This window comes from Nyctereutes procyonoides, unplaced genomic scaffold (genome assembly GCF_905146905.1).
Source record: "Nyctereutes procyonoides isolate TBG_1078 unplaced genomic scaffold, NYPRO_anot_genome, whole genome shotgun sequence".
Lineage (NCBI taxonomy): Eukaryota > Metazoa > Chordata > Mammalia > Carnivora > Canidae > Nyctereutes > Nyctereutes procyonoides.
In genome coordinates this window covers 45,614-68,725 of record NW_026575063.1, presented here as the reverse complement: position 1 = coordinate 68,725, position 23,112 = coordinate 45,614, and the positions used below count along the sequence as shown (strand labels likewise).

Below are 23,112 nucleotides of genomic sequence, written 5' to 3'. Positions count from 1 at the left end.
ACTAGTTAATCATCATTCTCAGTTATTCACTTCTCCTGAGCAAATTTATATAAGAGGTTTTAAAATTTTAAATTCTGTAACTTTACACAGCACGATTAGTTAAGCTTTTTAGAGAAATACTTTTCAAAAAATATTTTTTTTCAAAAAATTTGAAAGGAGTTCAGTCAAAATGAGTTGATTAAAGTAAACATGAAGACTTATTTTATTTGGCAAGTAGACCAGTTACTTTGCCTCATAGCTCATTTTTTAAAAGTTCTGGAAGCTCATGTTCTTTCTCTCTGCCGCCCTCCCTGTACCCCTATCAAAGAGAGCAAAATATTTGAAAAATATTTAGGAGATCTGAGTGGTCTCTACTACTACTACTGCTATACTACTACTAATGCAAAAGTTAATTAACATTTCTGGGCTTTAGTTTTCTCGTTCTTAAAGAGTTAGATTAGGTGATCTTTAAAGATACTGTGTTCTAGCATTTGTAAAACCTACACGTTTAAGGTAATTACTCAGAATTGTAAAGTAGCATTTGATTCTTAAATTTCAAAATAGGTAATTATGTTTTTCTTTAAAAGCATTTGTGATCTCATGTTCTACTTTTATGGTTAATTTTCTCTTCTGACTTACCAGCACCCCCTCACGTGTTGCTAAAGGAATTGTTGACCACACCAAAATGAGTCTTCATGGTGCTAGCGGGGGACATGAACGATCAAGAGACAGACGAAGGTCAAGTGACAGATCACGAGATTCATCGCATGAAAGAACAGAATCTCAGCTCACTCCTTGTATTAGAAATGTTACTTCTCCAACACGACAGCACCACGTTGGTATGTAAAATCAGCTAATCTTCCTGACAGTTTTTAAAAGCATGCAATTACCTTTTGAAAACAGTAATGACTGTGAATTTTGCCTAGTACTTCAGAATAGAATTAACTTCTTACTTCTATTCAGTTTCTTCTATTTTAGCTTAGCTTCATTCTTGCTATAAAAAATTAACTTATTAAATGAAAGTTAGAGAATTTTTTAAGGTTCTAGGACAGTTTCATAAAAGAATTTGAGAAGCCTTTAAAACTGTGACACGAGATTTTAAAAATTTTTTTATTTTTTATTTTGTAATTTCTCAAAATATTTATTTGAGAGAGAGAACATTGAGTGGCAGAGAGAGAGGGAGAGGAAGAAGCAGGCTCCCCACTGAGCAGGGTTCCCAGTGTGGGGCTCCATCCTGGGACTCTGGGATCTTGACCTGAGCAGAAGGCAGACACTTCACCAGCTGAGCCACTCAGTAGCCCCTAAATCTTTCAAAATGATTTTTATCTTATGTGATACATAAGCAGTTTATTTTTTAAAATTTGTAGTATACTATTGATCGGAATTCTTGGTTAATTTGTGCTAGAAAAGGAAGTGAAAGCTAGCATAACCATGTAATTTATTTTGAGTTTTGACAATATTTTTAATTTAAGAAATAGAAGATAAAAAGGAAGGTGTGAGGTGTTGTTTTCTTGGCAAGTAGCTCAGGTCTTTTCTTCCTTCCCACTGATTTATTATAAATGAACATTATTATATTTCAAGTAAGTAAATTGTTTGACTGAAAAGTACCAGTCTGAAGCAGTGGTACATAAGCAATGTGACCTTGTTCAATTTCATTTGCTCTTGGAGAAGGGGCAAATTTAATATTTTATTTGAAGTTGTTTTTGATTGTTATACATCAAAATAATTCATCTTAGGGCTTAATTATACAGAGAAGTTGTCAGTTTTTAAGTCCTCAACGTCAAACTAGTACTGATTAGCCAAAAATCCATGTGAATACAAATAGGAATTGACAGTTTGTTATATGCTAAGTTCAGTCCCTGGGAAGAGAATAGGAAGATATAATAAATGATTTTATTAATTCAGCAGATTTTGCTTTTGGGATGCTACCAGCATTCTGGAAACAGGCAATAAAATGGAGGTGTCAGAATATCTCTGGAGATATAGCAAACCTAATTATATAATCAGTAAAGCTGTACAGAGTGTTCTGAGTAGCCTGAGTCATGGAGGAATTTGGCAGAAGCTGATGAATCTGATGAGAGGAGGTACATTTTTAGGTCACATTTAAAGTGTAGCTACCTAGCCTCTAAAGGGAACTTATCACAGAATCTTAGTTTTAATTCTCCCTTTGTAGAATATTGGAACAGCCAAAAAAAAATCTTCTGAATTTTAACAATATTTCCTACCTAATTAAAATTATATATAGTAATTATATGATCCTCTAGAATTTGTGACAGTGCTTTTATTCCAACAAAAGTGAGATTGAAAAGAAAGCAGTATATCATCAGCTGTTGAAGCGTTTTATTTATTTGGTAGACATTAAAAATCATTTGGGGGCACCTGGGTGGCTCAGTCAGTTAAGTGTTTGCCTTCAGCTCAGGTCCTGATCTCAGGGTCCTGGGATCAAGCCCCACATCCAGTCTCTGCTCATCAAGAAGCCTGCTTCTCCCTCTCCCTCTCCCTTTCCTCCTGCCACTCATGCTCTCTCTCTCTCTCTCTCTCTCTCTCTCTCTCTCTCTCTCTCTCTTTCTCTCCCTCTCTCAAATAAATAAACCTGCTTCTCCCTCTCCCTCATCCTGCATCTGCCTCTCCCTTTGCTGCTCCCCTTGCTTGTACTCTCTCTCTCTCTTGCTCTCTCTCTCAAAATAAGTAAATAAAATGTCATTTCAAAGAATAAATATTCCTTGTGTCCTTAGTGACCATTTTTTCTTCCTTTGGGATCTTGCTTTTGTGAGATAAATTACTAGTTTAGGGATGGCCTCATTAACATAGTGAGAGTCCAAAGTATGTACTTTTGTGTTCTCAGGGTATTACTAATACTTCTAGTATTTAGGACAGTTAAAGTTGGCATTTTTATTAATCTTTTACTAACTCAGTGCTTATTTGACTTGTAAGACTATTCTGTTCCTTGGGTTTCATATATTTTTAAATAGAGTAATAACATAAAATTTAATTTTGATATTAGTCTGTTTAAGCATTAGTTATACATCTTTTAAAAATGTACAAAAATTAATTTAGAAAACATTTTGACTTCTAGGTCTTATTCCTGGGAAATAATATCTATGGTGTTCTGTGAAAATGTTACTTTGAAATCAAAAAGCAGAAGTGCTGTGATTTATTTATTTTTATTTCTTTGAGAGGGAGAGAGTACAAGGGGTGGGGCAGAGGGAAGGGCAGAGGAAGAGGGAGAAGCAGGCTTTCTGAGCAGAGAGCCTGGAATGGGGCTGTGTCCCGGGACCCTAATAAGATCATGACCGGAACTGAAGGCAGACGCTTAACTGACTGAGCGACTCAGGCACCCAGAAATGCTATAATTTGAAACAACTTTTCTACATCGGAATTTTAAAAAGTTATATATGGATCTTGAAATTTTTAAAAGGAAAATTTGCATAACTTTAACATCTTAATTTCAGAACGAGAAAAAGATCACATTTCCTCTCGTCCAAGCAGTCCTCGTCCTCAAAAGACATCTCCAAATGGTTCCAGTAGCAGTGCTGGGAACAGCAGCAGAAACAGTAGTCAGTCAAGTTCTGATGGTAGTTGTAAGACATCTGGAGAGATGGTGTTTGTATATGAAAATGCAAAAGAAGGAGCTCGGAATGTAAGAACGTCGGAACGAGTAACGCTAAGAGTGGATAATACTAGATTCGTTGTAGACCCATCCATTTTTACTGCACAGCCAAATACAATGTTGGGCAGGTTTGTATAATTGCAGTTCTTTGCATTAAATTCTAAAGCACTTGCACATTATTTAAGTTTTAGAGTAACTCTTTGTTGGATTGTAGTATTCCTGTTTTACAGGTGAACTGAACTTTGGAGGTTAAATATAACTTGCTCAAGTTAATACAGCCATAAAATGGTAGAGCCAGATCTTGAACTTGGTTTTATTTCTAACAATATTTGCTGTATCAGCAGGAAAAACAAATATATTAGTTAATGAAGATAGGGTCCTAAATGATCTCCACAGGTTGAAACCTTAAATTGTATCTAACAAGGTGAATATAGCAGTAATAATATGCTTTCTTCACTTGGGGGCTCCTAAATTCAACCACCGAATATAGCAGCATTGTTTAAAGAAAAAAGTTTGGTTAGCTGAAAAGTCAGCAGAGTTGTTAGTTTGACATAGATACTTTAAAAAGGAATGTTCTTAACAAGTAGTTAATAGAATGAAGGAGAGATAGTTGTAGTCATATTCTAATTTCTGCTGGTCCAGAGTAAATGTTAATGTAAAGTTTATAGTCGTGGGAGCTGCAGTCTTAAGAATGATACAGGCAATATAGACTTGATTTTTCAGCGTGTTCAGAACTAGGATCAAATACCTTTTCAATGTAAAATTATCTTTTTTGGTTCACTCTTAATATAAAATAGAGCATAGAATGAAATAGAAGTTTATAGGATGTAAAAACAAAATTGTGATTTTTTTTCCCTACATTGCATATGAGTAACTTTTTTGGATGCCTGTGTGTACACTTGTGATTACTCAGTATTTCTACATACAGAATAAAAGCTTACATAAACAGCATAACATTTTGAATAAGTATTCCTTTGAACATTAGCTGTTAGACTTTACATCCGAGGCAAACAAGTAAGTATGGCTTTTATGTATTTTTAGTAGCACAGAGGAAGATTATTGATGGAAGGTGTCAGGAGGAGGACTTGACATTATGAATACTTCTAATTTTTATCTAAATTTTAAAGAAACACAGTTAAAAAGTTGATGTTTGAAATTTTGCTTCATTTGTTAGGCTATGTTTTCTTTAAAGGAAAACAAAACAAAGCCCAAAAGATTTGTGTTTGTATATATCCATATTGATCGAAAAAAAGCCTAGCATTCTCCGTATTTTATCAAAAAATTTCAGGTATTTGAGAAAATTGCATGACATTTGGTTCCTGAAAGACTGTCATCCCCCCCCCTTTTTTTTTTTTTTTTAAATCAGTGAAATCATCTTTTCATGCCAGTTGAGTAAAAGCATATCTTTGGGGATGAAAATTAATATTCATGGGAACTGTAAAAAGTAGTTGATATTCTTTTGGAAACTTTGAAATGAAAAAAAAAGCTTTGTTCTTTATAGATTTCTGTGTTACCAACAAAAGAAAAACCATTTTTTTTAGAAAAACCATTTAAATTGGGAAATTGTTGAGTAGAATACTTAGGAATGATGGTATCATTTAATTCTGAGATTCAGCTTGCTTTAACCACAATTTTCAAGTTGTCTTGAACGTAATTCATTAAACTTTTTTGATTTTGAAGAACCTATTCTGTAACTTGTCTCTTTTCAAAATGGTTACTATTAAAGGGCCAAGAACATTACTTAAAAAAATAGAAATCTTTCTTTTTCTTTCTTTCTTTCTTTCTTTCTTTCTTTCTTTCTTTCTTTCTTTCTTTCTTTTCTTTTTTCTTTTCTTTTCTTTTCTTTTTTTTTTTAAGGATTTTATTAGAGAACATGCAGGGAGAGCATCAGATGGAGAGGGAGAAGCAGATTGATTCCCTGGTGAACAGGGAGCCTTATGTGATGCTCGATCCCAGGACCCTGGGATCATGACCTGAGTGAAAGACAGATGCTTAACTGACTAAGCCACCCAGGTGCCCCCAAAATCTGTATTTTCTTATGTAAAAATTAATATTAAAGACTTTTTACTCATTTGTTTAAACTTTTGATTCATCTCTTAACTTCCTCATTCTTCTTTACTTAAGCATTTGATTGCTTATTTTTCAGTTTTAGGATGCAGGTGTAAGAATTTTGAGTGCTGTTTCTTACACTTATAGTTTATTTTTAAAGATTTTTAAAAAAATTTATTCATGAGAGACACACAGAGAGTCAGAGACACAGGCAGAGAGAGAAGTAGGCTCCCCACAGGGAGCCCAATGTGGGACTCCATCCCAGGACCCCAGGATCACTGAGCCACCCAGGCATCCCCACTTAATAGTTTAAATTGTGAAAAATGAAATAACCTAATCTGCCTATCTAAAAAGATACACACTCCTTTACTGTGTGTGCTGCACTATAGCATTAACTTTGCAGTGAAGGCAGCAGTTTTAAGGAAGAGGCACAGTTAACATGGCTTCCCTTTTCCTTTTTTTTTCTTATTAAGATTAGAATAAAAATCACCTTTTCCCCTGGATTGATTGATTCCCCATTCCCCCTCCCCTGAGAAGAAAGGGCTAAAGGGATGCCTGCCTGGGTGGCTCAGCAGTTGAGTGATTGCCTTCCACCCAGGGCGTGATCCTGGATCAAGTCCCACATCAGGCTCCCGCATGGAGTCTGCTTCTCCCTCAGCCTGTGTCCTCTCTCTCTATGTGTCTTTCATGAATGAATGGGTAAAAAAAAAAAAAAAAAAAAAGACTAAAAACGTTCTTTAGCTTCTGAATTTATTATTAGCTGATTTTGTTTGCTTGTAGGGAATCTATATTCCTGTTCCCTCCCATTAGAAAGGAAGTATCTTTAATATTCCTTCATTTATTACATTTGCTGAATAAATTGCTGATAAGAATATTTTAACTAATTTACTGATATATTGTAATTCCTTTTTACTTTTGTCCATGAGATAAGTTTTCACTTCAAAGGAAGTATCCTGTTATATTTCTGAATTGTTTACTAATATCATAGGATGTTTGGATCTGGCAGAGAACATAACTTTACGCATCCCAATGAGAAGGGAGAGTATGAAGTGGAGGGAATTGGCTCCACCGTGTTTCAAGCTATTCTGGTGAGTGCTTATTTCTTACCTGCATTGACTTAATCTTAGAGCCCCTTTTCAGTAGGTAGTTGATTGAAAGCAGAATTCTGTTTGAATATCTCTATGCAGAATATTGTTTTCTAATTACCATTTTATTCATTTTTATTTTAGTACATACAGATACAAATATAGGTTGGGGGATGATTCATCTCTTAGGCATAAATAGGCAGTTCTTTCAAAGGATTTAGTGGTAATAGTTCTGGAGTCGTGTTACTCTTCCTTCCCTAGTTCTCTTAAATAAGTTGATTCTTTTTTGCTGAGAATAAATGTGGTTACTTCAACTCTAATATTTTATTGCACATAACTGGCAATGTGGACAGTTAACATTTAAAAGTCATCTCTGAAATGTATTTGTTAGCATCTTCTAAACCTTTTTTGAGGTTTTTAACCTTTTATTTTGAGGAATATTTGAATTAGTATTATCGAGTTCCTACTTGTAATTTCAAATCGGTGACAAAGATTTGATTTATAGTGTGTGACATTTTATGCCACTGTCTGAAAATATTGTTAAAATTATTCCTTAAATAATTTTGAGGAAAGCGGGTAGGGGTAGGATCCTGAGGTACAAGATAGGAATAGAAGTTGATCTTGATTGGGTTGTTAGTACTTGGAAAGTTCTGAGATGTCTTGCTTCTATTGGCATAGCAACTTTATTGTGTTACTGTGGCTCTGAACATCAAGAAGCTTGAGGCAGATCTTATTTTGTGAGGAGAGGGAAGGAGTGGTTTTTCAGCTAGCCATACTTCATTTAATCAACCCAATGGAGTTGACAAGTAAAAAAAAAAATTTGTGACCCAGCTGTAATTTTCAGGCTAGCCCTTAATAATTTTTCAAGTAGATTTTGGAAATAAGCACTATTAATTGTTCATAATATGGGATACACCAAAGAATACTAGTTGGAAGAAGAATATCTGATTGTGTGTTCTGTTTGCATATTTTAATGGTTGGATATGACTTTGAAGTTCTTTACCAAGAACCATAAATTTTCCTTAATTCTTTGAGGTAATGTTTAAGGTACCTTAGTATGTATTACTTAACTTTCTTAAGAATGTTTTGTTTTTAAGATTTTGTTTATTTGACAGCACAGGGGAGCGGCAGGCAGAAGGAGAGGGAGAAGGGTGAAGCAGACTCCCAGCTGAGCAAGGAGCCCAGTATGGGACTCCATCCCAGGACCCTGGGATCATGACCTGAATCAAAGGCAAACACTTAACAACTGAGCCACCCAGGCACCCTGAAAAAAGTTTTAAAGTTTGATGGTAGTTATATAGAAAAATAACTTGTAGAAGGAAAATACATATGAATTGGCATGATAGAAGAAATATATCAGTAATGAGAAGATCTGGGTTCTAATCTTTCCTCTGCTATTAACTAATTATATGACTGGGTAAGTCAGTGAACCTATTTGAGCCAAAGTTTTCTTATTAGTAAAATGAAAAAGTGGTTAGGTGAACTGAGGTCTCATCTAACTTTAGAAGTCCACAGTTCAGAAATCTCAGAGCTCCACTGTTTTTGAAAATGCTACCAGCGTAACCTTAATAGTAAGGTTTTGGCCACCTTATGCTCTAGACTTACGCATTTTTTCCCTTTTTTTATAGGATTACTACAAAACAGGAATAATCCATTGTCCTGATGGCATATCTATTCCTGAATTGAGAGAAGCATGCGACTACCTTTGTATTTCTTTTGAATATAGTACTATTAAATGTAGAGATCTCAGTAAGTATGACGTTTTGGGTATGAGTGCTTTGTAGAGTTACATTATATTGGAATGAAAAGCCTGAAAGACTGATATTTATGTAGACATCAAATATTTAATTGAATTATAAAGCATTGTGAGAATGGTTTGTGGAAGTCTACAGAGATCCTTTTTTTTAAGATTTTGTTTACTCTTGAGAGACACACAGAGAGGCAGAGACATAGGCAGAGGGAGAAGCAGACTCCCTGCAGGGAGCCCGATGTGGGACTCCATCTGAGGACCCCGGGATCACCACCTGAGCTGAACATAGATGCTCAACTGCTGAGCCACCCAGGGGTCCCTCTACAGAGATTTTTATAAGTTCCATGTGCAATTTTCCAAAATTAAAAAAAATTGTTTATATATGTATGTATGTATTTTTTGATAGATTCTCCCAGATTTCCTCCTTGACCGCGTCTCTGTCATTTGTTGCATCTTTATCTTCCAGCTTGGGAGCCCTGGTTTTGGTCAAGAATGGTATTTGGTTTCACTTCTGAGATCACATCAACCAAAAATTTGTAATTTTCTTGTACTTCTGATGTAAAGTGATATCCAAAGCCACTATGGAAGATACAAATAATTCTCAAAAACAGCATTTGTCATTAAAGATCTTAGATTGAACATCTAACCCTTATTTGTACAAAGGGTTAAGTGACTTTGTTTAAGAACCTCAAACAGCCTCAGAGCAGAGTCTAGAACTTTGGAAATCCTAACTTTTTGATCAATGTTTCCCCTCACCAACCTGTTCCTCATCACCCATCCCTCTCACCATTTTGCCATGCCTGAGGAAAGAAAGATGATTATACACAGATGTCAGAATAAGAGAATTTTCAAATGTTAACTTGGATGTTAAGTAGTTGGAGAAGTTCAGGAGAGGTCATTGTAGGCTAGAGGGATTGGGGAAGAGTTCAGAGGAGGCAGGTAGTAAAGAATAAATAGTAGTGATTTAGAAAGAGTAGAGTAATGAGGTGATTCTAACAGCTGAGATTTTTGGAATAAAGATGCAAAAAATATACTTTAGAAAGAACCTAGTTGGAGCAGAGACTGTCCTGAGCAGAGCAGGACATAAGGACATGAGAATAAAGAGGTGGGCCACATCATAGAAGTTTTTTAACCCAAACCCATGTTCTTATATTTTTTCCTATATGTGGTGAGAAGTCATTTTAAAAGCTTTCTACGCGTGGTAATAGCCTTTTGTTAATCATGGGCTTACAGTTACTTTACTTTATTAACCTCAACTCAACAGTAGCTTGGCATGCCTTCTCAGAGATTAGTTTGTTAGAAACTGTTAATGGGAAATTTTTAATTATTTTTTAAAACAATTTTATTTATTAGCACAAGCAAGGGAGCAGGAGAAGGAGAAGAAGCTCCTTAGTAGGGAACCTGATACAGGGCTCAACCCAGGACCTCATGACCATGACCTAAGCCAAAGGCAGATGCTTAACTATCTGAGCCATCCAGGTGCCTTACGAATGGGAAATTTTATTTAAAAATTTAAGGCACCTACTGTATACTTAAATAGAGCTGTTTTCTTCATGTTTATTTAAGAGCTAAAATGTGTAGTCTTGGGATCCCTGGGTGGCGCAGAGGTTTGGCGCCTGCCTTTGGCCCGGGCGCGATCCTGGAGACCCGGGATCGAATCCCACGTCGGGCTCCCGGTGCATGGAGTCTGCTTCTCCCTCCGCATGTGTCTCTGCTCTCTCTCTCTCTCTCTCTCTCTCTCTCTCTGTGACTATCATAAGTAAATAAAAATTTAAAAAAAAAAGAAAAAAAATGTGTAGTCTTATTAAGTCTTCCCTTAAGTACCACTTTATTGTTGCTAAACATTCCATAAAGTCTTCATAAAGATATCAATATAGGTGGGATAAAGTGGCTGCTCCACCTCTGAGTATCTATAAATGATATTTAAAAGTTTAAAGTCAAATAGAACATACATAAGTAAACTTGAACAAAGTTTGTTTTTTCACATCTTAAAAAATATCTTTATTAAACCATGAGCATTAATTATTCTGATTGTAGATCCTTGAGTTCAAGTTTTGTGGTTTTTTTTTTAATTCTTGGGGACCATTTTAGTTTCATTTCATATAATTAGATATTCTATTTTGGGGACTATCAGGTAAAAAAATGATGTGGATTTGGTTTTGTAATCCTTTGGACATAGACCTTGTCATTATTAGTAAGTCTCATTTACTTGTTATGGAACTAAAGGTGAGAGTCTTTATGTAAAGTATGTATAATGTTTTTCTAGACTTTTGGCTTTTAAATAATTACTTGTAAATGTTTCTAGAATACTTGTAATACATATTTTTAAAAATACAGAGATTCTCATAGACTTTATTAAAAACAAAACTACATAGAATTTGAGAAGACAAAATGGCCTTGTAAAAACATTAAAGGAGGGATGCTTGGGTGGCCCAGCGGTTGAGCGTCTGTCTGCTTTTTGGCTCAGGGTGTGATCCCGGAGTCTGGGGATTGAGTCCCACATCAGGCTCTCCACAGGGAGCCTGCTTCTCCCTCTGCCTCAGTCTCTGCCTCTCTCTGTGTCTCTCATGGATAAATAAATAAAATCTTTAAAACAAAAAAATTAAAAGGATACTGTGGGTGTAGACCTGGATCCAAAACTGAATTGTTTACCTGCTAATACGTGCCTTTACTGAGTATTGGAATGGCACATTACACTAAGATGTCTGTGTCTATACCTTAACCTGAAATCATACAAGTACTGAATGTTTACTGGATAGAGTCATGGGTTTGTTTCTTGGGCATGTTACTTAAAACCTTGTTTTAATTCCCTCATCTTTTTTTTTTTTTAAAGACTTAGTACGTTTATTTTTTTAAAAAGATTTATTTATTTATTCATTCAGAGAGAGCGAGAGAGAGGAGAGACACAGACAAGGAGAAGCAGGCTCCATGCAGGAAGCCCGATGTGGGACTTGATCCCCGGTCTCCAGGATCACACCCCGGGCTGCAGGTGGTGCTAAACCGCTGCGCCACCAGGGCTACCCTAATTCCCTCATCTTTAAAATGGAGACAATAATACTTATTTCACAGGGTTGTTGTGGAGATTAAACGAATAGTGCTTGACACATAGTATTAAATAAGAGTTTTTTTTTTTTTAAAAGAGCAATATTAGGAAATGTAAATTTTAAAAATATTCAAATATCATATTATACATGCTATTTTGTAATATTTCAAAGTGAATAGCTGTATTACTAAATACCCTTTAGTAACAACTTGTTTAATGGTTTCCAAGCTATTGAGAAAGGGTGATCAGAGGCAGATCCTGCCTGTGAAGTCACTGAAATGTAGAGACACTGAAATAACAGGAGTCACTTGTGTGTTCTCTCTCTCACTCTCTCTTGCTCTATTTTTTAGTTTGTAGCATCAAACCAGTTTGAAGTGGAGGATAGGAACTATCTATACCTTTTCAACTTTGTGTTTTTTGTTTTTTTTTAGATTTTTATTTTTATTATTTTATTTATTCATGAGAGACAGAGAGAGACAGAGAGAGAGGCAGAGACACAGGGAGAGGGAGTAGCAGGCTCCATGCAGGGAGCCCGACGTGGGACTTGATCCCCGGGTCTCCAGGATCATACCCTGGACTGAAGGTGGTGCTAAACCGCTGAGCCACCCAGGCTGCCCTCTCAACTTTGTGTGTTTTAAATAACACTTTACATATATATTTTTGCCTTAGTAAGTTGGCTAGAATATTTGAACAATGTTTAAAAATTTATTGGTAATTCTGGGATCCTTGTCTTTAAAGGCATTTTCTTTAGGTGTCACTGTGAAGTCACTTCTTTCTTCTTGATTCTTCTTTTGGCTTTTTGACATTCTTCTTTTAGGCTTTATCTTTCTCTCACTTGCTCCCTGATCCTTGATTTCTTGAATGTCCTAAGTATTCTGTCTTAAGCTACCCACTCTCTCTCACAGAATCTATACATTTACTCTAAGTGATGGCATTCATCATTGTGGCTTCAGACACTACCTATACACTGTGGATTTCAATTATTTTATCTCTAATTCTTAATATCAGCTATGTGTTTCTAGTTTCCTATTTAACTTATAATTCCCCTCTCTTATTCAGACTTTTTGTTAGTTCCATGCATATTAGTAAATATAGTAATGAATTAGACCTTATCCCTGCCTTTATGGTGTCTGCAGTCTAGTGGGGAAGAAGATAGGCATTCGACAAGTAATGAAAAATGGTGAAGAAAGGAGATGCTATTAGAAGTGTATGGTAAAGGGGCTGTGGAAAATCATTATCCAAGTGACATTAAAGCTGAGACCTAGAGCAATAGCAAGGGGGATAAGACACTGACCTTACCAGGCAGCAGCAAAGGTATTTAGAGGCTGTGATTTGGGACATGTTAAGTGGAATATGACATGCTTAAGGAACTGAAAGAAGGGAAGTATGGCTAGAGTGGAGGGAGGAGTGTGAATGATGAGAAATAAGGCCAGAGAAGTGGAGAAAACAAAATTTATTAACTGAATAAATATCTGATGACTTAATTCTCTACCAGTCTGCTCCAGTTCTGGGGATACACATGAACAAACCAGGCAAAACTTAGTGTTCTAATGGAACTTACACTCTTTTGGGGAAGACGGACAAACCAGGTTAACAAATAACATATGGTATGTCAGTAATCAGTGCTGAAGAGGGGGGACATAAGGAAAGGACATAGAGTAGCCAGAGAAGCCTTAACTGGAGAGGAAAATTTAATTTCAAGCAGAGGTTAACAATGAGTATAAGGTTTGGGGTAGCTTGCCTGGCATGTCTGAGCAGCAGCAAGAGTTGGAGTGGAGTAAATTTGAGTGTCCTCAGTAGGAGATGAGGGTAGAAAGGGATCTAAGTCATGTAAGACCTTTATCTTGGCTTTCACTCTGAATGACATGGGAAGCCATTGGAGGGTTTTGAACAGAGGAGTGATGTGATCTGTGAGATTGCCAGGTTGAATTCTGTTCACACAGAATTCAGTATGGAGTTGTGCAGTGCTAGTCCTGATCTGACTATGTTTTAAAAGAATTACTCTGGGGCGCCTGGGGGCTCAGGTTGTGTCTGCCTTCGGCTCAGGTCGTGATCCTGGGGTCCAGGGATCAAGTCCCATCAGGCTCCCTGCATGGCGTCTGCTTCTCCCTCTGATTGTGTCTCTGCATCTCTCTCTGTGTATCTCTCATGAGTAAATGAATGAAATCTTAAAAATAAGAAAAATAAAAAAAGATTACTCTTGGCTATTGTATTAGAACTGGATTGCAGTGAGGGGATTAAGCTAAAAGCAAAGAGATAATTAGGAAGCTATTGCCATAATTCAAGTGAGAGAGAGTGGTAGCTTAAATCAGAGGAGAAGCACTGGGAGGTGATCAAATTCTGGATATATTGATAGTAGAGTTGTCAGGATTTGCTTGTTGATTGAATATGGGGGGAGAAGAGAGGACTTAATTAAATGGAAATGTGAACCTGCCATTAATTAAATATGAACTTGATTTGGGCCATTAAGTGAGATGGGGGAGACTTCACGGGAGCAGCAGAAATTTATTGATTTGGGACATGTTAAGTTTGAAATACTTACTAGAAATCCAAGTGGAAATGGTTAGTGTGGCATTGGGTATACAAGTTTAAAGTTCAGGAGAGAAATATGCCAGAGCCAGAGTAAATTTATATGCAGGATATACCCCCCCCACATACATATATACATATATAGGATTTATGTAGGATATGTATTTATGTGTAGTATTTAAAGAAAAATATTTTTAGGGGACTCTACACATTGATCTATAATCTCCCTTTTCATGTAACAAGTCTTTATGGACCAAGTTGAGGATTTGGATAGTATAAGCCTTGAGAGAGTTAAACTAGTGGAGTTGTATGATTTGGCTGCTGTGGGGAAGATGAATTACACAGGCAAAAAAAGTAAATGCTGGGGGAATGTAATTAGGTTTTATAGTAGTTTGGGTGAGAATTAAGGATGACTTGGACTTGGGGGCTTTGGGGATGGAATGTGTTCTAGTTAAGTATTGCTGTGTAATAAAGCATTCCAAACTTAGCATGAAGTATTTTTATTCTGTGGGTCAAGAATTCAGACAAGGTATAGCAGAGGTGGCTTGTGTCTGCTTCAAATATCTGAGATCTCATGAATAATTGAAGAGTTGAGATGATGCAGAAAGCTGTAGGATTCTTTACTCATATGTCTTCTGCTTTCACTGGGATGATTTAAGGGCTGAGTTCAGCTAGGACTGTCAAACAGAGAACCTACATGTGGCCTCTGTGTGCATCTTGGGCTTCTCTAAGTCTGGAGACTGAGTTCAGCAGGTAAGCACTTGGAGAGAGAATGTTACCCAGGACCAAGGCAAAACATGCATTCTCACCTCTACCATGCTGCCCTGGTTACAAGCATGTCAGTATGACCAGCTTAGGTTAAAGGAAGAGGAATTAGACTCCATCTCCAGGGAGGAGATGTCAAGGTCCCATTGTAGAAAAGCATATGGTATAAGAGATTTTTCAGTTATCTTTGGATAGCATCTCCCAGAGAAGAAAATGACACAATTCAAGATGCATTTAAGAGGTGGACTTGATAGGGCTGGGGAATGATTGAATTAAAAGATGAAAGAGGAATCGAGGATTCACTTTTATTTATTCTACAAATATTTAAGTTCCTACTATATGCCTTGTACTTTTCTAAGATGATTCTGAGAAATGAATGATGATGATGATGCCATTTACTGATTTGGGAAACACTGCAGGGAAAGGCACATATGATTAAATCAACTTTTAGTATATTGAGTTTGAAGGTGCCTGTGACGTAGCATCCCAATGGAGATTTCCAGAAGGCAGTTGAATATAAGGCATCTAGAATATAGAAGACAAGAATTAGAATAAATTTGGGAATTATCAGCATAAGGTAAGAGAAGGAAAAATTGTCTTGAGAAACATGAATATTTAATGAACAGCTAGAGGAGAAAAATTTGGCAAAGATGATTGAAGAAGAACATCCAGAGGAGAAAGAAAACTAGGGATAGTGGCATCAGAGATTCTTAAGGAAGAGAGGGTTTTAAGAAGAAGGTGGTGGTGGTCTGTGAGAGATTCAGCCAGGAGGTCAGATAAGAACAGGATCAAAACATACTCATTATTTTTAACAATCTGATAAAGGAGGCTATATTGAGAGAAGTTTTGAGGAATACTGAGTATGGAAGCCAGATTGGAATTGGTTCAAAAGTTAAAGGAAAAAGACTATGTTGATATATCTAGGAGTTCGGCAATAAATGAAATTAAAAAGAAATCAATGGGAATTAGGAACGCCTGGGTGGCTCAGTGGTTGAACAGTCTGCCTTCAGCTCAGGGCATGATCCTGGGGTCCCGGGATCAAGTCCCGCATCGGGCTCCCTGCAGGGGGCCTGCTTCTCCCTCTGCTTGTGTCTCTACCTATCTCTCTGTGTGTGTCGCGTGAATAAATAAAATCTTTTTTAAAAACTGGAATTAGCCAGCCTAGAGAGAGGCATGGTGAAATTATAACATATATTAATTACTTAATCACTTATATCACTATATATTATTAATAATTATTATATAATTAGTGATGTTTTAGGGGGAAAAGACTCTCCCTTGGGAGACTATAGCTTAGATTGAGTTCTAGTTTCTGCTCTAACTCTCCTCGTAGTTCCTGAACTAGTAGTGCTTTAGGAGATAGGACATTGCCATTGTCATAGGAAAAAAATTAGATCAGTGCAAGTGATTTTGTGGCCCTCTTTTTGGGCAATTGAAGTTATTCACTATGTTTATACTTAAGGAGGGTGATGTGAAATTATCTTTTACCCCTCTGAATTCTAGGGTCAGGTCTGCTACATAAGTCCTGTACCATCCTATATTTTGCTTGGCCTTTTGCCTGCCTTATCCCAAAGCCAATTCACTTCTTTTTTCTACACTGAAATATTAATGTTGTTTGTGAATAATTTTTTGAGAAAGAAAACATAGGAGAAGGAATTATGAGAGCTATTTTAGTTCAGTGGACAATCTGAAAACATCCTTAAGATATACTTTTAAGATATAATTGCATATATTGATGGAAGACAACATGAAATAATAAAAACACTACCCTGGGCTAAATTGGGGGTGGGGACTCAATTCTGATTTTGCAAATTAATTTTGTAACCTTAGGTAGGTCACTTCCTAAAGTATAAAATGAAGGAGCTTATGTTAGATGCTTTTAATTTGCCCTTCTTTCTATAAGATTCGTTTCTGTAAAATCTCTTCCTAGGAAAAGTTTTGTTGACTATAGAATAACCACTGTATTTTGTCTGTAGGGCTGCAGAGTAGAGAGCTGAACTAATTTTAATATTTTGTGTGTGTGTTGCTTCTGCTCTTTTACTCATCAGTCATCAGAAAAATCAAGATATTTTTTGTTGGATTCATTTCAGGTGCCCTAATGCATGAGTTATCAAATGATGGTGCTCGTAGACAGTTTGAATTTTATCTGGAAGAAATGATCCTGCCTCTCATGGTAGCTAGTTCCCAGAGTGGGGAACGAGAATGCCACATAGTAGTGCTTACAGATGATGATGTGGTTGATTGGGATGAAGAGTATCCCCCACAGATGGGAGAAGAGTATTCACAAAGTAAGTACTGTGGCATGTTTTCTCTCTTAAATCATCACAGATTCTTTATCTAATACCGATCAAAGGACAGTTTTTATAAAGTACATTGAACTCTTACCTACGCCAGGAGTCAGTAAACTACGAGCTGTGGATCAAAATCCAGCCTATTGCCTGTTTTTATAAATAAACTTTTATGTATTGTCTATGGCTGCTTTTGCGCTACAATGGCAGAGTTGAGTAGTTGCAACGGAGACCGCATGGCTCGCAAAGCCCAAAAAGTATTTACTCTGGCCCTTTACAGAAAAAATATGCCCACCCCTGTCATGCACAGAAATGGTTTGCTCTTTGTTGAGTATCTGGATCTTGATAGATTTTTTTTCTTTGCATTTAGAAAGAAGCCTTCTAGGGAAGTAGATCCTGGAGTAAATAGATTGTTAAAAAATCAGCTGTTTTTTTTTTAAGATGAATTATTATTTTTGTATGTAAAATGAGAAGCTTCAATGCATTGATTTCTAGGGTGACTTGATGTTCTAAGATGTTCCTCTTTAGTATCATATGTGTTCCTGGAGGATATAATGACCCTTCAGAACGTTTTGTGGAACTATATGTATTTCTGACCAAAACAGCTTATCTTGAACAACGATGACTTTCCTTACTACACTTTCAAACTTTTTCTGATTGGAGCCTTTTGATTTTTTGAGTTTTGTCAGAAAATTTATATTTTTCTTGATGAACCCTGTATAGTATTTTTGAGCTGTTTTATAGATTTGAGAAGATAGAGTTAAAAGAATGATTTGAGTAACTAGGCAAAATAGTCCAGCATCTTGTTCTGTATGCCAGCCTGTGTTGACTTGGTGAAGATGAGGGCTTAAGTAAAAAATAACAGGAATATAGAAAGTTACCAGAATGCTTTAATCTCTGATTTTTTCATTTTACTTATCCCTATCTAAAATCAAAACAAAGCAGACTCCAAGGGGTATTCCTTTGACTTCTAAAGATTTTGAAAAGATTATTTTAACCTAAGTTATGATAGCACTTTTTAGAATTTACATTGAGATGTTTCCTTTGCATGATACACTTAATGAGTGTTGTGATTCTTCTCTGGACAGTTGTAATAACAGACATTTTTGTGTATTTCCTCATTCCTATCTTCTTTGCTGACAGTAGTTTCTGTCATAATATGTGGAATAAAAAGTCAAACAAAACACAGGAAAAATGAAAGGCTAACAAAAATTAAAATAAATATACATTATTTTCTGTTAAGAAAAATGAATGAATAAGCCAAAATAAATTATATTTTAGTTTTCAAAAAGTTTGACCTCCAGGAGAGTAGAGCCTGCTGTAGAACACAGAAATTATAGCGATAGAGGAATTCTGGTAGACCCAGCTTTTCCTTTTCAGTTGTTCCATTTTCCGTGTCAGTGTTCTTTGTTTTCTTGTTTTTCATCTTAAGCTTTGAAGCTTAAAAAGGACTGAAAACATTTTTACATAATTTGTCTAAATATATTTCATTTTGTGCCAAGATGTTTCAACCTAAAGAAGATTCATTTGAGGAGACACAGCCTCTACAGTCTGATCTTCCTACCTGTGGCTTTATGACACCATCCATTCTGAGATGTCAGCAAATCTTTATCTTAAAAATATCAGTAATCTTAAGGATGTAAATCACAAATTTATCCCATGAGTAGCATCTGTATACGTATTTTCCTTTTATTGGCTCTTAAACCAGCATGTTTGGTTTGTGAGTGTGTTTTTCTTTTTTGAAAAAACCTTTGCAGTTCACCTTTTAAGGGAGATAACTCCACCTGAAAGAGAGAAGGCGAGGAAGGTCCATCAGTCTAACTCCCTGAAGTTCCCAGCACATTTGGAAGACTCAACATGTCAGTGGAATGTCTGTCCTTTACAAAGCCAGTTTGCTCTAAACAGACTAACCTGGGCAGAACATGCTCGAATCTGCCATTTTTAACATCAGTATTAAATGGGGCTGTTTGCCTGAATTGAAAACAGTTTGTGGGGAGGGTCTTTGCCTTTTGGGGGAATTATTAATAGTTGCTCAATCCATGAAATATAAGATGTATCCATTTTGTACTCTGTGACAAGGCAGTTTTTTCTCTTCCAGACGAGGCCTTGTAGGCATCATAGCAAAGTCCTTTACTTTGCCTGCTCGATAACGATGTGATATTACCATCTTTTGGTTCTCTTATTTGAAGAAAGTGGGGCAGATTCTATTGCAATAAGTTTGTATATGATATATCTTTCAGAAGGACATTCTTCCTATGGATTGGGTTACCTGATTGGTTATTAAAGCTTTTTTTTTTTTTTGTTTCAACTTAAGTAGACATTTGCTTATACATTAACTGTACTGAATTATCCTGTCATGTTGGCTAGTCATCCTTTTCGCATCACTGCATCCATTATTTGGGCTTTTAGAGTTGTCAGGCCCCTTTGATGATCAAGATAATTTTAAGTTCATCTCTAAGTACTTTGATTTTAATAAGAAAGTATTTTTGTCTTTTTGTTTCCAGTTATTTATAGCACAAAATTATATAGATTTTTCAAGTACATTGAAAACAGAGATGTGGCCAAATCAGTTTTGAAGGATAGAGGTCTTAAGAAGATTAGATTGGGAATAGAAGGTAAGACATTTTCATTATTTTCTATTTTCTTTAAAAAAAAAACAAGGTTAAAATTGAATCCCATTTAGAATATAGCTTGAGAAATACATACTTTGAGAAAAACTCAAATGATGATTGAATGCTCATGCAGTACACAAAAATAACAAAAATGAGCTTCCTTTATCTGAAAAGATAGAAAGCCATTAAAGATTATTATTTATTCCATAAGATTCCCTAATAGTAAGAAAAAGTGAGTTTGTCTTTTCTGCCATATTTCATCATCCCTATGCATTCTTGCCTGGTACATGTGTATACCTTTCCAAAAGATGGGCAAAGCCTTGTGCCCATCAGAGATCATTGGTGTTCTTCAAAGCTCAACAGAACTTAAAACTACTATCTGAAAATGCATGTAAAAACATGTTAGTAGCTTCCTGGTTCTTAAGATATGATAATAGTTAACTTATTTTCACATTAAATACAGATTTCAAACTTATTTCATCTTGTTAAATGCAAACATTTTTAGTTTTTTTTTTTTTACTTTATGATTTAAATGGATTTTTCCAGATGCCATGTCAGATACTTCTTTTAAAGTGCCCTTTTACTAAGAACAAAATATCCCCCCTCGGCATAATGTGGCATAGTGTAAAGATTAAAGGTTCTGGAGCCACATTACTTGTGTTCAAATCCTATGACTTAATAGTTGTATGACCTTGGCCAGGGCACTTAACTTCTCTGTGCCTCAGTTTCCTCATCTAAAATGGGAGCATTAAAGTACTTTATAGGGTTGTTATGATGACAGAATGAAAAACTTAAAACAGAGCCTGGCACATAGTAATTTCTCAGTATATGTTTGTGATGCTGATCATGAAGATCATGGTGTTGATCAATGACCAGCTGAGCTGTTGGAGATCGCAGTAATGGACTGCTGAGACATAGGAGAAAGAATGACCAGAAATAGGATTTTGCAGGAAGGGGAGGAGACTTTGGGCTTAAGAACATCGTGGAATTGCTGACACTTTAGCTTCACCATTGTCTTCTGTCATTTTGTAAGTAGTGGGATTTAGCTGTTTGATTTCAGAGCTAGAGAGAAGACACCTGGAAGCTACTATAGATTGGGAGGATGAGGAAGGCTTCTCTCAGGCAGAGATATTTGAGCTGAAGCCCGGTGACAAGTAGGTTGGAGCCTGCTTGTAAAAAAAAAAAAAAAAAAAAAAAGCCTTATATACTATGTGAAGGACTTTGGACTTTCCCTTGAAGCAAGAGGAAATTTTTTGGTAGTTGGTAGTTTTTAAGCAAGGATGTAATAGGATTATACTTGTATCAGAGTGAGGATTCTCTGTGGAGGACAAATTGGACTATGATGAGATGGGAATTTTAAAGACTAATAGTCCAAGAGAAATCAAGGACAAGGGAATAGAGCTGGAGACCTTTCTGAACTCAAGTGTTGCCCTGGTAATTGACTGGAAGTACGAAACAAAAAAGACATTCTACAAAGAGTCTTTAGAAGATTTTTAGCTCTGCTTGCCCGAGCCCCCTCACCTGAGCCATATTACTTACATATGTAGCTAAATATACTAGCCACCAGTGATGCCAACGTACTTCCTTTATGCAGTAATTGAGTCCCTGATGTGTGAGGTCTTTCTAGTTTTTTTCTGATTCTCCTATAGTCTGTGGCCCATGAGCCAAATCTAGCCCATTGCCTCTTATCCCCTCCATTGCCCAGAGTTTTATTGAAACATGGACATGCTCATTCATTTACATTTTTCTGTGGCTGATTTTACTTTACAGTGGCATAGTTGAGTAGTTGCAAGAGAAGCTGAAATAAACTTGAAATATTTACTATCTGGCCCTTTAAAGAAAATGTTTGCCAATCCCTGGTCTAAACTAGCAATTCTTGCAAGTAGGAAGGAGGGAAGGGACTTCTAATAATAGTTTTAAGCAGTTATGTCTGGAGAAATTGCCTTACTGGTAAATGACTGAAACTTTTCCCATATTAGCATTGTCTTCACTAATTGTTACTTTTCAGTAATTATCCAAGAAGAGGAAGGTATAATTAATCAGGGGAAGCTCCTTTGAATTGCCACTCTGGATGAACTGCTTGGTTGTTGGGAGTAGTGTTAAAATGACATGGGGCTTAAAATATTGGCTTTGTTGATCTAGGTGCAAAAGTATACCTAGAACTAGTGAAGCTGGAGAACTCTATAGCTCTTTATATGTTAACAACAAAAAAAAAGGAAAAAAAAACCCAAAGCAATATAAAGATGAGATTTAGGTTTAAGGAAATTAGAAGGCTAATGTGGCAACAAATTGCAGCCCTTGAGGCGAGATGATCCCGTGAAGGGGAGGGTTCAGGGATATTAAGGGTATACAGGTAGAGTCCAATGCACGAGACTATGAACCATTCTGTTCAGGACTTATCCCCCTCCATGCTTTTACTTGAATATTTTACTGGGTTGGTATGTTGAGCGGCTGAGAGGATGGTGGAAGCTTGTGTGAATTGCATCAGTAGGATTCCGGTTTCTGGCTGTTGAACTGGTGACAGAGATGGATTATTGATTTCCTTTCTTTGTCTTAATTTCTGTTTGTCAGGAACTACAGCAGAAAAGCCTTCTTTAGGCTAACTTGGGTGAGTTGTTTATGGGACTTCTCCCACTTGGGTGGGAAGTTTGGGTGAGAAGTGTGTGCATGCTTGTGTATGTGTGCACCTCAGTTTTTAAAACTTTTCTGTCCTCCAGGTTATCCTACCTACAAAGAAAAAGTAAAGAAAAGGCCTGGAGGCCGCCCAGAAGTGATTTACAACTATGTCCAAAGACCCTTTATTCGAATGTCTTGGGAGAAGGAAGAAGGAAAGAGTCGGCATGTAGACTTTCAATGTGTGAAGAGTAAATCTATCACCAATCTTGCAGCAGCTGCTGCAGACATTCCCCAGGACCAGCTGGTGGTCCTGCACCCAACTCCGCAGGTGGATGAGCTGGATATCCTCCCCATCCATCCCCCTTCTGGCAACAACGACCTCGATCCTGATGCACAGAATCCGATGCTGTGATGCTGATGTTCCTTGAAACCATAGCATGCTACTCGTCACGGTGACGCTGCACTCTCCTCATTCTGCACTGCAAGGCCACTCTTTTCATCGTGAGATGCACATGACCATGTTTAGGATATTGCAGTGTAGGCCAAAGGTAGCTGAATGGTTTTTAAAAAGACCAAAGGTTCCAGTTATATAAATGTAGCTGAATGGTTTTTTAAGTGGTAAAGATTGGCAGCTGGGGTATTTTCAGCTTATATTGATATTCATCACACCCCAGGTAAAATGTAGAATATTATATAGGTGCCTTTATAAATGGTGGTTAAATGGAACTGTTCAAGCCATTTTTATAGTTGTGATGCACAATATAACTGAAATAAGTGCTTCTATCA

At 36.5% G+C, this 23,112-nt stretch overlaps 1 protein-coding gene across 1 annotated transcript; it reads left to right on the top strand.

The window, feature by feature from the left end:
* Nucleotides 1–475: 475 nt before the first annotated feature.
* On the top strand, nucleotides 476–22,861 carry LOC129514399 (BTB/POZ domain-containing protein 10-like). Its single transcript, XM_055332957.1, has 8 exons — nucleotides 476–492; nucleotides 622–818; nucleotides 3,432–3,717; nucleotides 6,627–6,726; nucleotides 8,352–8,472; nucleotides 16,901–17,098; nucleotides 19,603–19,713; nucleotides 22,428–22,861. Exons 2-8 carry the CDS (start codon nucleotides 665–667, stop codon nucleotides 22,736–22,738), a joined length of 1,281 nt encoding a protein of 426 aa, XP_055188932.1. The 5' UTR covers nucleotides 476–492; nucleotides 622–664; the 3' UTR covers nucleotides 22,739–22,861.
* The last annotated feature ends 251 nt before the right edge of the window (nucleotides 22,862–23,112 follow it).

Excerpts from the sequence above, each read along its gene's own strand:
- LOC129514399 (XM_055332957.1), top strand. The coding sequence starts at position 665 with ATGAGTCTTCATGGTGCTAGCGGGGGACATGAACGATCAAGAGACAGA. Across the intron at positions 819-3,431 it reads AACACGACAGCACCACGTTG|AACGAGAAAAAGATCACATT; the intron begins GTATGTAAAATC and ends TCTTAATTTCAG. Across the intron at positions 3,718-6,626 it reads CCAAATACAATGTTGGGCAG|GATGTTTGGATCTGGCAGAG; the intron begins GTTTGTATAATT and ends CTAATATCATAG.